Genomic DNA, 17,467 nt, shown 5'->3' on the forward strand with positions numbered 1-17,467 from the left:
TAACGTTATTTACGACTGTTGAGGACACTGACAGGGAGTTCGCGGTACGAGCGTGAATTTCTGCAGCTTTGCGCGTGCAACGGGGATCACGCGTGACCTTTCAGAAAATTTTTGCGAACGGGGCCACGCACGGCAGGTACAACGTCCGCGTTGAAAGGAACGCAGCCGTGTCCCGCGAGCAAAAATAAAAACATATTACGCACGCCTCGGCTGCAAGGATTTCCAGCCGCCCCGAGTAGCGGGCGTATTAACGTTTTTCCCGGTGTAATTCCGCACCTCTTGCGAGTGCGCGCGCACCGAGTGTGCATCGAGTGCGTCGAGTGCATTCCGGAATGCGCTTTGTTAACAGTACGCGGACAATTCGCGTTCCCGGAACGAATGTTATTTTAACCATCTGTGAAAACGACACCGCCCAGCCTCTCCACCCCCGCGATACGCTGATCGTCCACCCTGTGCTCGTGGAAATTTATGCAACCCCGTTCGTCGAATATCCTTAAGTTTCAACTGGCGAGAACCGAAAGGCGCGCGGCGATTACAAATGCCTACTAAAAAAAGCGTATTTGCAAAGGAATTATGCGATTGAAAAAGTCGCCGTGCCGCGTTACGATCTATATTTGGACGTGCGGTTGTTTGGATTTTCGAACAGAAACCCGGTCACATGTGGCTGGCATTGCAAACATCGTGATACCGCGAGTCAAGGCGCCGAGATAAATTCGTGTAATAGGTGGCAAGGTGGCAGACATCAGGCAGAATCGAGCCTAGAATCAACAAGTTTGTTAGACTTGTTCAATATAATTTGCTGCCACGAGACACGGCCAATTTACATTTCAAAACATATTATTTTCCTCCGAGAACGTGCGCACGCGGTGGTGGCGTAACGTAAACGCGCGTAAAAATGAAAACGCCCGTCTCGCGAAACATTGGAGCGTTCATGCCAGTCATTAAATCGGCGAAAACTGCGGTGTACAATTGGTAAAGTGTAATCAGCTCGTAAATATAAATACCGCGTTTAATGTAATCGCGCGCGGACGGAAGATCCAGCCCTTCGTTTCTATCAACGATACGAAAAAGCATATTTTCGTGGCGAGATCGATACGACGCGAGACGTCCAGACTGCACTCTCGAAAATACCGTCCAACGGTAAACTCGGGAGCGTTTATTACAAGTCCCCGTCGAGATGGCAAAAATTAAACGGGCAATGACGGCTGAGGCCGAATGACAGCCGCGGCAGACTCAACCGTACTGTCCTCTCCGCGAAGATAAACTCGCCCTGTCCCTTTAGTCCCTTTTTAAAGGAACCGATCACCAGCGGCGAATCAAGCCCAAGCGTATTCGCCTGTTCAATGCGAACGCGGACCGTCGATTGAAATATGGTCCACGGAAGTGCGCGATTTTCGTATCTGTGACAGCGAGGACTTTTCAATAAATCATGCGGAATTGTTTGGCTGCTGAACGTCACATATTTACGGAAACAGACCGCACGAAAAGTATCGAGGAAATAAAAAAGTATAAATCAATTACGGGAAGAGACAATTTGGAGGACAACGCAGTGAGGACAACGCAGGACCGTTAGAGAAGTTTCTGTTTGCTTCGCTCACTCGGCGCACCAATGACGTTTCAAATCGTGGAAGCCTTTACGCGGGTGTGGCTACAGTGGGCTGCGGCAGTCGTGGGTCAGTGGAACTTTATGAATTTTACTGTTCTTTGACACTTTCGTTTGAGCTTCAATAGCTATCGAAAATATTCGTAACTTTGCAACAATCTGCAAAGTCCAATGGATGCCCCAAGACGAGTAAAAGTAGGGGTACGCAATTGTATATGCGCTGTTAGTACTGTTTCTCAAGTTAAATAGCATGAATTCTTATATTCTAACGCTCGTCATTTGTACCTATATCTGAAAGTTCCAAACAATCGTGTGGTAGAACCTTCACGATAAACCGACAATATATTTATGCAACATTAATCGAAGATTTTACTATAGTGACTTTGTTATCTTTGAATTTTGGACTTGCGATCGGTTGGACGTCCCCTTACCTGGCATTATTAACTAGCGAGGACTCGCCGTTTCCAGCGACGGCGAGTCAAGCCGCGTGGATAGCCTCTTTAAGGGCTGATTTTTTCGCGTGATTTTTGCAGGAAAAAATCAGGATTTCAACTTTAAATAGCCGCCATTTTGTTTTAACTTAATATTTCGGAAAATTCTCTCCGTCAACCTGAGGATACATTATTATACTAACGAAATCTTTTTTGTTTTTTGATTTTAGATAATCTGGTTCCGAATGCCAATGGTCACCGCAAAACCAAATTTTTAAAAATGCTTCTTGGATGTCGCTTGTTATTTTATTATGAACGTAAATATTTTTCTACAAAAAAATTACCAAATGTTCTTTAAATGTTGCTCTTTTAAGCGCAAAAAGTTCTGTAAAAATATACGCTTCCGCTTCTTCAAAAAAAAATCACAAATATTCGCCTCTTCTCGACCGCCTGACTAGGCATAACCCCTTAAGGGGGTAGGTTACCCACAAAATATTCGAAAATTGGGTTTTAGGATGTTTGCATATCCTGCTAGCTACATCTTTTCTACGTATTCTGAGCGCAACGGGGCCCCGAAATTCTAAAAAATGAAGGAATTACAGTAAAAAATGCACGAGCCTGCACATGAGATCGGATAACGATGTCCAACTTTAAACGCGATTTCCCAGAAACTACGTTTTCCATAACATTGAAAATAAAATCTCGAAATCCGCCCGAACGATTTGAATGAAAATTTACAGGGAGCTGCAGGAAACTATTCCCCTCCATATATTAGGAGCACATTTTCGATATAAATTCTTAAAAAAAAAGATAAAAAATATTTTTCCTTCAAAAAAGGAAAAATCAGAAACATCAACATAAAAATTGTATTAATTTGTTCAACAAAATTTTGCTTCCTGCACAAGGTGGATCACCATCAAACGGTACATCGCGTACACGTTCCCACATTTATATTTATAACTTGTTTTCCCATAAATATATTTAAAATTTTCTTTTTGCGCATTAAAGTCAACGAAATGACGCTTAAAAAGTAAAACAAAAATTATCTCTATATTCATTTATAATTTCAGAATGTGTGTTCGAAGAAGGGCTGATTTGGGCTGTTGAGGGTAACCTACCCCTTTAATGCCATTTGGACGCCTTATTGGCTCCATTTGTGGGGCGGTTATAATGGAATATTTTGGCAGCAAGACGGCTCTCTTGACGTCGGGAGTGCCCATAATGATAGACTGGATTCTCATAATAGTTGCCAATTCGGTCGGATGGCTTTACGTGTCTAGAATTTTCGTGGGTAAGCAATTCACTGTTCACGCCTGGCTACGATATTTATCGCGACACATGTACAGCATTTCCGTTGCTAACATTTCCCCACTTTGAAAATAATCCCGCTCCCGGCAGGAATCTCTTTCGGAATGCACTTCAGCTGTTTTTCGATTTACATCGGCGAAATAGCGACGGCGCACATTCGCGGTGCGCTGCACGATAGTGAATGGAATCCCGATAGGATTGCTGATCGGCAACATAATGGGCACTCTGATATCGATGGTGTGGTTTGGTGTCATCAGTTTAATTCCGACCATCCAATGGTACCACAGGAAGTCGAACGTCAAAGAGGAACTGGCGATTATCGAGCGCTCGTTTATGCCTCCGACACCCACAATTTTTCGCGAGAAACTGATGAAGATGACCGAGAGGAAGAACCGCCGTGGCCTCAACACCATCATGTTCTACATGGAGATCATAGTGAAGAAGGCCAAAGTGACGAGCATCGAACCATCCGTGGTTGTGATTCTCTCCGGCGCACTTGGTATTTCATAGAATTATTTCGTAAACCCCTTATGAGACTACATCAGTCGAAAGTTTCGCGGTTAAGCTGCGTTCTCTCCTGTCGAAAAGTACCCAGCAGTTGTTTAAGCGCCTCGCGATTAGAAGGCTAGAAAACAGCCATTAGCTGCCCATTATTTCTTGTATCGCCGCTTTCAAATCTATACAGTTCACCATGCTCGTATTCAGGTATAGTGGTCGCGTTGGATCAGCGTGGCTCTGATCGATCGGTGCGGTAGAAGGTTTCTGTTGCTGCTGTCCTGCAGCTCCGTAATCGCCGCGACGGCACTTTTAACGTTACACTTCTTACTGCTGGAGTGCGATTTAAATTCAAAGAATCTCGAATGGATGACGATCCTTTCTATGCTGCTTTTCACAATGCTGTCTATCGGGATGATACCGGTCCCGAGCACGATGCTCGGCCAGCTTTCCCCGGCCGATCTAAAGAGCGTAGGCGGATTTCTGGCCAGCATCATAGGTGCGCTTTTCACTTTCCTCACCAGCAGAATTTATCAGCCGATGGTCGATCTCGTGACCGAGAAATACGTCTTCCTCCTCTACACGACTTCTATAAATCTCTTGGTAGATTCAAACATATGAATTTTATCGTTTCTGAGTGTTACTCGCTACAAGCAATGTTTACAGACTCCAAAGGACACCGGTCGATCATACTTTTGACGATCTACCGTTCATCAGGCACTCGGGATCGTGCTAATATTCAGAAACACAAACAAGAGCCTGAGGTCTACGTCATTTTTGGAGGCTCTATTAATGCAATGTTTACAGGAAATCCAGAATATACTGATCAGCCAAAGTATGCACGTATTATCTGGCAGTGGACGATCACAAGAAACCAGGGTATAAGATGCGATGTAAGGAACAATGATCTCAGGAGTCACTTACGGAGTATTGATATTTATAGGCAGTTGCGTTTTATGTTTGTGTAATACGAAATAAAGACGGTGCTACTACGGTTTCTTGCAAATTCCCGTTTGTTGTACAATGACGGAAACGCGATTTATTATAATTGTATGACGGTTTCATCTCGATACAGCAAGAACGGTGAATAATTTATAAGGAACTATTCGTGCCTTATCTTATCACGGAATGTCGTAAAAGGACGCTAACTATCAACTAGGCGGTATAATCAAAATTGGTAATCCCGATAATACTATCTGCCAAGTTTCGTGATTTAGGGTGTCGCGCGGAAAGAGCCTGCGAGCAAAGGCAGTATTCCTAATGAACGCGACATTGGCTAAATAGCTGTCTCAAGCAAACGTGCAATTAATCGGTTCGCGCATACGCTCGACTCGCTTACGCGAAAGTGCTATTTAAACTTACCTACGATCAGTTTCATTCGAAAGCTTCAGCTTTTCATATCATGGACTACTTAGTTAATCAAACTCGATATTAATGCATCGAGATTTCTGCCCATCGACTTTAAAACCAAAATGACTGACAGACTTGCTTGTATCAATTTATCATAGAATTCTGTATGTCACAAGAACGTGATGTCATCACTGATAAGGTTGATACAAATATACTTTCGTATGTCAAAACGTACGTCAGACCCCACCCCCTCAACACTGTCTTGTGTGGTATATGTATAAAGCAGAGGCAAAAATGAGTAATTTTCTTGTGACGAGTCCGCGCTGCATCACTCGTGCTATTAAATTTACATCTAATTGATATAACGCGTACAGTGTTTGCAAATTTATCTTGTAAATCTGCTAGATTTCTCTACGTTACTCATACCAACATCTTTCATGTCGTACATGTATACTACAATTTATTCTTAAAAACCACACAGTGGATCTCGAGTGTTTATTAAGTCTTATAAGATTCTTTCGTTTCACAACTTTGGTGCGAGAATGAGATCAAAGTGTATCGTTAAAACTGTCGCCGTTATCTGTTAAAGCTACAAGGTTGGTTATCTTATTCCACTTACTCCCGACACATATAATTTCTTGTTCGAAGGCAAAAAAATACGGTTCCATGGCACGCAAGAAATTAGCCATCGAGAAAAGTAATTAACGCCGGATGCTAAACGTACCGCCTCTCGGTTCGTTCGCTGAACGTGCGTAAGCGTAGTACTCGAATATACCCTGCAACGAGGAAATGCAACGTTTGTTATCTTATCTGCTTAAAATCAACTACACATTCATATTTTATCATTTCTAAAGGCACCCGCTTCTGATGCAAATAAGAGTACACTCAGTCAGTTCGTATCTTGAGAGGGGAAACCATGATTGAAGAGGCACATGAGAAATTGGCCGGAAAAGTGACGTGGCCGCAATGGATCGGCGGCATCGGAGGTAAATAGATTGTATAGCCGGCGAGCATCTCGGATACACGTAAAAAGTATAAAACTAGCTGCAGTTTCTGCGCGGCGGTAATAAGCGGAAGTCCGAAAGGGCCAAACTCGCCTTAGACGAGAAACTTCCACTTCATTTTCTTGCCAGTCGACGAACCATCGATTTCCAATCTGTTCGCAGTTGCACTGTTAGTGTGCCAAACGGGATTCATGGGAGGATGGTCTTCCCCGTACATCGCCAAGTTAACATCCCCAGGATCCTCCCTCCCGATCACGATGACAGAAGCGTCCTGGGTGGCGTCGTTGCTGAATTTCGGGAGACCGTTCGGTGCGATCGGCGGTGCTCTCTCCGCCAATTATCTAGGCAGCAAGACAACCGTTCTGATCAACAGCGTGCCCATCGCGTTATGCTGGCTGTTCACGATCGTGGCGAACAGCGTGGAATGGCTGTACGTGTCCAGACTTCTCGGCGGCATCAGCTTAGGCATGGCCTACAGCTGTTTTTCCCTCTATCTAGGGGAAATAGCGGATCCCAGCATCCGAGGAGCACTGGTCGCGTTGGGCGTAATCGGTATGCCGTTTGGAAACTTCCTCATGGCCTTGATGGGAGCGTATCTGTCTATGAGGACGTCAGGCATAATCTGCCTAGCCCCCTGTCTAACCCTGATGGTAATTTTTGTCTGGCTGCCGGAATCGCCTCACCACCTGGTGAAGAAAAAGCTAGACGAGAAAGCAAAGGCCTCGATCCGTTGGTACCATCGGAACTGTGACGTGGAATCGGAATTCATGGCGCTAAAGAAGTTCGTCGAGAACGCGAATGAACAATCGTTCGTGAATACTCTGAAAGAGTTCAGGGACGCTCGCTTCAGAAAGTCGTTGTCCATCATCATAATGCTTTTTATGTACAGCCAGTTGTGCGGTATAAACAGTATCGTGTTTTACATGGAAACGATATTAATATCGACGAAAGTCGCCGTGATAGAACCCGCGCAAATAGTTATCATAGTGATGGTGTTCGGAATCGTTGGATCCGCCCTGTCCATGTTCCTGATGGACAGATTCGGAAGGAAGATACTGATGATCGCGTCCTCTGCCGGTGTGACGATATCTTTGTGCATCCTGACGCTCGACTTTCAACTGTTGAGCTTCGGTTTCGATCCAAAAACGATGGAGGGATTGCCGATCTTTGCGATGATCTCCCTTTATCTGGCAGTGTTTATGGGCATTTTCGCTGTACCGGCTGCGGTATTAAGCGAAATATTCCCCTCGCATCAGAAATGTATGGCTGCGTGTATCGGCAGCTGCGTGTCCGGCGTGTGCGCCTTCCTCGCCTCGGCTACTTACTTGCCTTTGCTCGACCTGATGACCGAGCAATACATTTTCTTGCTTTACGCGCTCCTGATATTGACGGCCGTGCCATACACGATATTTTTTATACCCGAGACGAAGGGGATGTCTTTGCAAGAAATTCAAACTCAGCTGATACAGAAGAGGTAGATCATTTGGAAGTCGTAGTAGCTGTCAAATCTGTCACAGTTTCAAAGGAACCGCGCAGTTTCAATGAATCCGAACAATGCAACGTTCGAGCGAAGTTACGCAGAGATAGGCACAACTGCATGTAGGGGAGAGGTGGAATGAAAGGGACATTGCAATTATTTGAAAGATAAAGGTTCTTCCCACGACGAAAGTATTTTCATTTCGTAGCAACACTAATGCGTGCCCAAACATGCCTAACTGCAAGTCGCTGCCATTTCAGAGATGGCGGTGATACACGGTTGAATTTTTTCGTGCTTCGAAGTAAAATTTTTCATGTTTTTTCGGAACGTTTTGCCAAGTGTTTTCTTTATTACTATATCTGGACTGATATTTATTCAGGAACAATAAGGCGTATGTGAAATAATCTTTTGTTTAATATTGTAGCTGTAGAGATTAGATTTTCAATTGTGCTGTCATATTTATGAATAGGACACAAGACAAATTTATGAAAGTGTTTCCTTCAAACCCTTACTATGATAAACGGAACACTGGTAATAAAAGAATATTTACCACACATCAAGATGTTTTTGATCTATTTTGGTGCAAATTAAGATCTTTTAATTAACATAGTTTGGTTTTTAGTGAAAGTATTATCCATTGTTTTTCAATGTGAGGATTATTTTATGTTATTTAAGTATGTAAGCTTAATGTAAAGTTTGTTACAAATATTTTGGCAAAGCCGTGGTATTTATGTCATTTAAGAAAAACGTCGACTTTTAGACTTGTCGACATCAGTACAGCGATTTCGGTACTAGCAGAAATAACAGTTAAAGGAATAATATTAATATTACCTTGCTTTATTACACTGTCCCATTCATAAACACCCATGTCTCTTTCAATACAGCCAATTTATGAAAGGAACAAAACACACTTTTTGGAAAGCGAAAAATAAGATATGTAAATATAGAGCGAAGCTTAATAGAACCGTGTACCGTTATACGCAGATAACTGGCCTTTCTAATGTGCCCAATTAGAACTCGAATGGTTATTTAGTTTTTTTACTATCCAGTCCTAAACAAAAATGTCTCTTTCATCCCACCTCTCCCCTAACAAGGATGATAATGTACCTGCATCAAGTGTGTGTAACAATCCCAATGATAAAATGTAATAGCTAGCGATTTTGCTGGATAGTTCCAGAGTAAGCTCCAACATACTTTTCGCTATTTCACGATCTCTTTTAAATTTTGTAAACATGATACTAAAATACATCATATTCTATTAAATATTAGGTAAAAAGGTCACGGTTGGCTCCCATACGAACCATAGTGTTTCCAGCAGGGTCTTATTATAGCAGATATTTCATTGGAACCCGGGAAAGCGCATCGTGAAGAAGTTTCCAGTAAATCCAAAGAGCCGAGCGAAGCCTCAAATAATAATGGGAGAAAAGGTCGCGGATGCCTGCTGTTCTTTTGCCTTCCATTCTTCCCTTAACCGAGAAACGATGTACCTATTTCTCTTTGGGGGCGGACGTACTCCGCGGTAACGTCGACGATGGAACTCGGCCAGTTTCATATTTTAGAAGACGATATTTCAGCCGACCTGGCTACAACGTTGAAGATGTCACGGTCCCATGGTGGCACTGTTGAAAATTGGATGCCACCTTATCTCGTTCGGGTCATTGCTGGTGAGTCTCGTTGATGACTCCCGTGTTAAACATTGCAGAAGTTAGAGCGGCGATAAAGCTTTCGCGGTTACTTTTTCATAAAATTATTTTATTGAGTCGTAAGTTGAAAAATAGTAAAGTTTAAAACGTTGTTAATCAAATCTGACAGACGTTTACCAGAGTCTTGCCTCTCACTATCGCTCTTACTCCATCTCCGAAATTGTAGCTAAATAGTTCGGTTCATAATATAATTCCAGTTATCAGGAAAACTGCAATTCTCAGTTCGAGTTAACTCTTAAACCTACATACAAGCTGTATACCTATTACTTTCGGCGCCAACGAGAATGAAAGTCATCTACGCAATCTTGGATGTTAGTTTCTGCGGAATTTATGCATAGGTGCATACCCGTTGTGCTCGGTGAAGTTTCCTTAATAACATTTCGGATGTAAACGAGGTTAATCGATTACTCAAATGTCACCGTTGCTTCACAATAAACGTTTAGCGTGCCGCACCCGCGTACGAGCCTCCACTCGGGCAACACGCCTAATTAACATTTTAAATTCATTACCGAGCAACCCAATTACGATACGAGAGGTGCGCAGGACTAATAACTGTTTGCTCCAACCACCGCCAGATAATGGCCGCGCTCAACTTTGCCTTTCTGACGTTCCGACGTCGTTAAGTTATTGCATCGACCAGCCCGGGGTTTACCGGTTAAGCCGATTTCAAGCTAATCGCCCAGCGGCATGCGAGATCATAGAAACTGTCGCAATTAATGCCGCGTATCCGTCGCGAAATCCAGAACGAAGTATCAGAAAGGGCTTTGACGCGACCCTGCCGGCTCGCCTCGTGAAATATTCATATCGCTTCTTTTCCTGCCGTTATCAGTGCCATGCACTTCCTTAGCGACCTTTTTATTCCTTTGTCGAACCGGTCGTTACGATTTAGTGGGCATAAAAAACCGTCGTAAAGGAGCGATTGCTACTCGGAAATAAAGCGGAATATTCACGAGAACGTTGGGCCGCTCGAACGAGCATGAAACGGCGAGGCAGCGATGTGCTAGCTCTCTGTAGTACATTCGTTCGGCGGTAATTACTTTTTTAGACGCGAATCTAAGAAGGTTACCGGAGGGGCAAAATAATCGAGGATTTCAGCCGTCGATTGTAACGATGAATCAGAATAGATTCAAACGGTCGGGAACAAGGCAGAGTAAATTTAGATTACTGTAAAGAGATGGAAGCATTGTGGAATTCGATGGAATAGAGCAGAACGAATCGAACTGAACCCCGAATGATTCGTGACAGTTTATTGAGTTTATCGACAAATGGAGATGGCTTCCAGACTTTCAACCTACGAGGGAAATAATTAGCATATACTTTCTTACGTATAATCAACGTACAGTAGCGACCGAGATGGAGCATAAGCCTGTATGGCTGGAAATGTCACAGTTGAATGGAACGAATTTCTTCGTTTCAGCGTCGGAGCCATGAAGATGTCTGATGTCACCTTAAACCTTTCCCGGGGACAAACTAGATAGTTTATCGTCGCGAGGATATAAACGCTTCTCTTGACAAAGCCGCGGAAATTGTACGCTCGAAGGCACACATTGTACATCACTGGCTTCCTTCGAGACACTCGCACACACGTCGCTTTCATCGTAAACCTGACGCATCGCAGATCCACTTCTGATCTGCTGCAACGTATTATAAAAAGATAGTGGAGCGGCTGTCTCGTTCGCGTTCGCACGTCCTTAGATTATTCGTGATCGGAGATACACGCGGCGAGGGAAGATACCAGTAGTCTTACTATTTCTCTGCGAAAGTAGAAAGCTGACGATACACACAGATAATCGATGCTTGGACAGTTTCCCAATCGTCCACCTACGAGCCTTCACGTCCGTTTCAGAACCACTAATCGCTTTAAAGCTGCCTACAACTAAACCAAGTCAATTATCCTGTCAACCCTTTGTTCTAGATTCTCTTATCCGATACCAATTATGCTGCTAAGTCCGCTAATGCCCGCTGAACTATCCGCGAGTAAAGGATTTAGCTCGATGCTCACAGATAGGTCTAATTGCCTTCTGAGAATTTTCTTATGTGTGTATTATAATTAATCTGTCTAATTGATTCGTGCATATTTTTACTGACACCGAAAGCTCCTACTGTAAATTTTTATTACAGCGCCCGGAGTCGACTACCATTTCGAAAATGAACTTGCAGAGACCATTGGTTCCGATTATTGCCCCAGTCGCTGGGAATCGATAAAAGTGTTGGCACTCGGTTGTTGCGCCAAAAACGAAACAGCGGAGCCATTCGTTTCACTCGCCTAGGCCCGTCACGGAGCTTTAATTTACTTCTACGGCAGTCTTGAATCGAGATACAACAGGGGAACACGCATAGGTTGCGAAAGAAATTATTGCCGTTTACCAAATGCAAATATATTTACCCCACGACACCGTTTATATCGTCACTCGGGCTTGATTAGTTTAGGAAACAAACTGCGGTACCTCACGAATAATCGCATATGTAAGGTTAATTAATCTTCCCACCCTATTTGCCCTCCCCTTGCAGACTATTATGCGCGCTTGAAATCTAGGATCCCTTTTTCTAACACCTTAACGCCAAGGCGCAAGAAAAATCATATATACGACGTGTAATAATGGAACGCCTCCAAGTTTCAGTCAATAAAGAAGTTCCGAAATCCATTTTGCAATGCAATAACCCTTCGTGCCACGGCAATCGACAAAGTTTCTCCGAAGCCTCCCCTTGGCAACCAGAAAGCAAGGGGGAAGAACCTTAAAATTCAACGAACCTCGGGGAGATCGTCTTTCCACTTACAAACAGGGATTCCACCCCTCTGTTTTCTTCTTCAGGGACTGGTACGCGGGGCGAGGGGTTTGATCGGCCGTAAAAATCAAAAGATCGCACGCGTACAATGCTGGCAGGGCGCGTCGAATGGAATCGCCTCTATTCCATCCACTTACACGACAACGTGCAGGGGATGCGCGTTTTCTCATTTCCACATGGAGAATGCCTCGGCATTATCCCGCAGCAGCGAGCGAAGGCAAAGCGGGGGTGGGAAGGGATATCGGCTGGTCCGAGGGAAATCGAATCTCGAAATCGAAGTAATTTTTTACGACGCGCCGAAGAGCTCTTCGCCACCCCGCTGCTTGTCTAACCGCTTTCTTTTCCCGCCATCGAGCCCGTAAACGAGAACATTATTTTTCCGGGATAGCGGCTGAAAAAAAAAGAAAATAAAATTTTACGGCTGGACCCTCGTCGACCGATGAAAACGGGAACTAAAGATATCACGGATGGAAGCAGACACGGAGTCCTCGAAGACTGCTGATATCCCTCCACCCCCAAATCCCTGTGTCGTCTTCTCGCGAGCCCGATGAATTATTTAAACAAAAGGAGCGGGTTGGACGAGCGGTGTCCTGCGACTGAAAAGTTCGATGCACCGTATCATCGACCGGACAAAATGTAGGCTAGTAGTATGTCACGGAAAACGCCGGAATTGGTTGGTCGCCAAGTCGCGGATAGTCAATGGAACGAAGGTAGGAAGGGGAACGGACCTAACGCGGTCTGTAACCTAAATTCTCGCGCAGCGACTTCCAGCGAACCCTTCTGAGGCAGCCTGCGCTGCTTCCGGTGGATCAATGATACTCGTGGTCAACTGTACACCGTGTTGCGCCGCGATACACCACTTCCGACACGTAGCACGGTGTTCCGGCCGTTCCAGCGCTTTCTGAGACAGAATCGAAGCGAAAGACAACCCCGAAAAGCCACCTCTCTGCTATCTGCTTGGTAAATGCCACATCTGATGAATGAACGCCCAGGTATCCTAGTAGTTCCTCCGTTTTCCAACATTATCTTCCTTTGGATCGCCTGTTAACTGGGGCATTTGTACGGGATCATCAGACGTGACGCCTGATTGCAAGACGAATTAACATCTGAAAATTCGTCGACATCGGGCGAGTGAACTCGTGGCAGTTTTCTGGGGAAGGAAAATCGCTTGACGACTTTTAATGACGAAACTCTTCCACTTCTCGTACTGCGATTGTTTGTAGGTATTGCGTAAACAATGAGAGGCTGCTTCTCATACAGATGTGACGAATACATTCGCAAGTTTCCATTCACGACGAACTGCACCTAACAAGTTATCGACGCTCCAAAAGAATCGAGGCGAAACACAGGTGCGCGAGGAGCAACCTTCGCGTGAATATTTATACGAGCGAAATGAACTTGCAGGGAACGAGTAGAAGCAAGGACTCGCAAGGGATTGCTCGTGGCTCCCATAGTACTCCCGTGTCTCTACGTCTTCTTTCAAGTAAACTGACATCAACTTCCAGCCATCGTATCTCCTCGCGTCTTTGTGACCCAGTTTCCTCGTTACCCCGCAAACTTTATTTTATAGTTAAATTAATGAAACTAAGTTTTCATACGTTTTGCAGTAGGGATTTCTTCGCCAGATCTACGCAAACCGGCAAAGTGTGATGAACGCCTTTCTTCGCGGAAAGGGAAAAGGATTCCTACTCTCGCACCGCCACCCCGTATACGTTAGACTGATTCCCCCAAAAAATAAGCAGCTGCAGAAAACAGGGTAACATTCGAACAATCCTGAAGCAGCCCCGACACATCGATACCGTAGCCTCTGGACTTCGTATCCTACATATATGATTACCCTGGTGAAAAGCGGTGGAAGAGAACGTTAGGATGCCTAGGGGAATACTCCTTTGGCTATCGTAACTTTCTTCCTTCTTTTCCTGCGTGGACCTCCTCCTGGCGTGCATCGGCTGTACCGTGGAAGATGAAATATGGCCGAACCCCTGGAGGCTCGACCACCAAACTCGCGTCTGACCTGCGAGCGTCCTTTCGCTCACGAGATCGAAGGCTATTTGAAACCCCAAATTTCCGTACGGTCGAAACTGTCTACGTTGTTTGACCATCATAATGATCCTTTTTCCTTCGATACCTCGCGCGTTACAATCTCCATCAAAATAGGATATCCCAGATCTAGATATCCTGGATGTTTGGTTTGGAAGCCCACGAAAAATACGACTCCATACCTACTGTTTCCCCGTATTGTTTTTAAATGCGGTATCCCGTTCCGCTGTCTACTTCTGGATTTCCATAGAAAGCATTTCGAGAGATCGATGTTCCCTCGGTATTCCAGGGAAATAGTTTGAGCCGTGCAATGGATATGCAGAGAAAAATCGGCGCGTTCGGTTTTCTTTTATAGTCTTCAGTTTTCATACGATCGGCAGAGTGTGGAACGTTGATTGGAATATCTAGAAGCCTAGCGCAACGAACTCGGCGTAATTCCACGTATTCTACGTTCGGTCTTCGTTAACATAGACTCGCGCCAGCGTGGCACGTCAGATATAGTACAAGCGTGCGACAAGTATAGGCGCACCGTGCCTCTAAAGTCGAATCATTAATCATGCAATTTACCCTGCCGAAGCAATCCGTCTAAATGATAATCAATAGAGACTGATTGCTCGATGACTACGTCTGACTATGTGCTAATATCTATACAAAGTGAACCGTTAATCGGCTCGGTACGATCATTGCCGCTCATGAATATGGATTATATGTATATGCCCATGTACTTACGTATGATTCCACATAACGAACGTGCAGCCGCGAATTTCAATAGCAGCAGCGCCAATCGTAATACAAAGAAAACGCCCTTAACGAACCGAGGAATATCACCGCGCAAACCGTTTGATATCATCAGTACCTAATGAAATTAGGAATTGCAAAATATCGCCTGCGAAACGTCACGGATGGAAACCACAACGTTAAACGTGTTCATCGTTGGTATTAAATGGAAGCTGCAATCGATCGGCACGGCAAAGCATTCAAAATACGGCAAACAACAGAGGCAGACCTTTAAACCCTGACGCGTCCATGAATCCATGCCTACCGGGAATAATTACAGCGCATTTGCAGTTGAACGTGGAAATCGAGACGAGCAAATAACGCTGGCGGGTGAAGAGGTCGTTAAATCAACAATAACTTTCGAAATGATACGGTTCCGACGAGCAGAGTGTACATTCGTAACAATTCAGAATGGAGAGGATGATACCACTGCAGCGTACAGAAGGGGGGATTTCAGGGAAACATGATTTTTTGCCCCGTTCCATTGAATTAATTGGTGGGAATACAATATAATTCGTATACCTTACCATGTATACTTGATCCGGTATACCCTACTCTGGAATCCGATGCAATTCGATAATGAACATATAGGTATACTAGCTTTACCACTCGGTTTCGCCCGGTATTTAGATTCTGACTTTATAAAACAAAAATTATTTCGTTTGCGAAAATAGTTACACTCGTCTGAATTAGGTAGGCATAATACCTACGCTGTGGCACAGTTCGCGAATTGTGACCCTAGAGTTTACCGTTCGAAAGCTTTTAGGCGACAGACAAACACAAAAACATAAACTTTCTGCTTTATGTATTAAGATTGCTACCAGCGAAATTCGCATAAGCGCATAAGAGTATGAGAGCATTCTAAAAGGAAAGGTTCTAGGAGGGTGGAAAAAAACTGTAATGTATGTCTGGAAACAATGTTGAACTGTTGGTGCCAGTGGAAGAGACAACTTTCAGCAACAATTCTCTTACTTCCCTCCCCGAACCCGCTGTTTACAAACCTCTTTCTTCGGCTTCCGCGATAGTACCCTTGCCAGTTAGAGCGCGCTTGCGAAACGTCTTGGCAGCTCGTCGTAACATTCTTTGAAATGACAGCGTTCGCGGAAACGGTCTGACCGGGCTGACACGACAGCGAGACGAAAAGGTTCGGCGACTTTAGCGAGCCTTGAACCGATGAAGGCAACGTCGTTCTCTGCTAGATGGGGTCTGAGGAGAGCCTCCACGGTTCGCCACTTGCACCTGGAGAGCTTTGCTTGTCTCTAGAACTCTCGAGCACGTGGTTAACAGACGGTAATTCCGCGGCAATACAATGTTTTCCTTCTCTTTTAGACCGCCGCCCGCACGGACCGGGCTTGCTCCTCGTTTCTGCAGCGAGAAACAATATTTCAAATGGCGTGAAAGCGTAGGAAATGAACCCCCGTGAATAGAAGGGTAGCTTGATCCGTGCACGGTGTTCGTGACACCAGGCTTCGCCCTATTCGCGCACGAATACAATAAAAGGGAAAAAATTGCGTGAAAGAAGCTTGTGAAATATGGCGTGATAAAAAAGACGTAACCGAGATATCCATTACATCGCCTCGAAGACCTTCCTTTATGTTGGAGCTTCGGGCTACCTTTATATCGAGATAGCGAGCGGCAATTCAGCTCGTGTGCTTGTGAGCAGAAAATGAAACGCAGATTTCTTTATTTCAATCAAGGTCCAAGTTGCCTTTAGTATCGCAGATGTGGAGCGTGCCGCGTGGTAGAAAAGCTTCGTATCATTCGACAGACTAATGACCGAGAATTATGTAAACGGCACTCGCGTCTCAAAGGGTAATATTTCAATATCACTGTTCACAGTTCAGGTGGAGTTGTACATCACAGAATCACGGTTAACTTTCGCCCTGAGTACGAAATCACTCGAAGCCCCCGGGCTGCAGGTCTGCCCGGCTCTATTCAGCGAGAGCGTGGCTACTCGGTGTTCAGATTCGAAAAAGAGAACGTATCACAACACGAGATACGTTATTACCTCCGCGTGCCGCGGTCTTGCTGCATGCACGCGCGCCCGCTTTATGTATATTTATATCCTTCCGTGCGTTAAATGCGGATATCAAAGAGTTTATATTTGTACGAGCGCCGTGCAACTATTGCTTTTAACGCAGATACGCTCCGAGCACGATTTCGTCTAAGAAAATAAACAACCAGCGGGCTGTTAAAGTTGGCAATTTTTTCCGATCGTATTTGAAATCTGCTCAACCAGTTTCGCTGTCGAACTTTGCTTTCAGAGGAGCTTTTCCGGGGTCGCGTGTAATGTCCCTAGCTGGGTCGCCGCTTCCGAACTGTGGAAACTTCCTTCCCTGCAGATATTTATCGATGGTTCGAGATTTTTTTTTTTATATATTTTGTACACTAATTGTGAGAGATGAAATAAGGTGTTTCGTTTGGATAGATTCCTAGGTTTGGTATTGTCAAGTAGCGTTGAGAATAAAGTGCGGGCTAGAGAGAGTTAATTA

The 17,467-nt window shown here is 44.6% G+C and overlaps 2 protein-coding genes and 1 pseudogene across 6 annotated transcripts in view; 2 read left to right on the top strand and 1 right to left on the bottom strand.

Annotated features, from left to right (window-relative positions):
• The window catches only part of LOC143366331 (uncharacterized), a 91,144-nt gene that overhangs the window by 49,949 nt on the left and 23,728 nt on the right, over positions 1 to 17,467 (bottom strand). The gene's annotated exons all lie outside the window — the stretch shown is intronic.
• LOC143366388 (facilitated trehalose transporter Tret1-like) lies at positions 1,548 to 4,543 on the top strand (annotated as a pseudogene). Its single transcript, XR_013084729.1, has 5 exons — positions 1,548 to 1,673; positions 1,982 to 2,101; positions 3,155 to 3,325; positions 3,433 to 3,861; positions 4,054 to 4,543. The product of XR_013084729.1 is annotated as a facilitated trehalose transporter Tret1-like (transcript).
• Positions 5,095 to 7,773, top strand: LOC143366324 (facilitated trehalose transporter Tret1-like). Of its 4 annotated transcripts, none has more exons than XM_076807334.1 (3): positions 5,095 to 5,386; positions 6,042 to 6,173; positions 6,321 to 7,773. In XM_076807334.1, exons 2-3 carry the CDS (start codon positions 6,104 to 6,106, stop codon positions 7,667 to 7,669), a joined length of 1,419 nt encoding a protein of 472 aa, XP_076663449.1. In that variant the 5' UTR covers positions 5,095 to 5,386; positions 6,042 to 6,103; the 3' UTR covers positions 7,670 to 7,773. The 4 variants fall into 4 exon arrangements, with proteins under 4 accessions (XP_076663449.1, XP_076663452.1, XP_076663450.1 ...); XM_076807337.1 differs by having other exon boundaries at positions 5,098 to 5,386; positions 6,354 to 7,773; XM_076807335.1 differs by lacking the exon at positions 5,095 to 5,386 and adding an exon at positions 5,431 to 5,783.

Source organism: Andrena cerasifolii, chromosome 2 (genome assembly GCF_050908995.1).
Source record: "Andrena cerasifolii isolate SP2316 chromosome 2, iyAndCera1_principal, whole genome shotgun sequence".
Classification (NCBI taxonomy): domain Eukaryota; kingdom Metazoa; phylum Arthropoda; class Insecta; order Hymenoptera; family Andrenidae; genus Andrena; species Andrena cerasifolii.

What these genes read in the sequence shown, in the direction of transcription:
- LOC143366324 (XM_076807334.1), top strand. Translation starts at nt 6,104, where the DNA reads ATGATTGAAGAGGCACATGAGAAATTGGCCGGAAAAGTGACGTGGCCG. An exon ending in ATGGATCGGCGGCATCGGAG is followed by an intron (nt 6,174 to 6,320) that starts GTAAATAGATTG and finishes TTTTCTTGCCAG; the next exon opens with TCGACGAACCATCGATTTCC.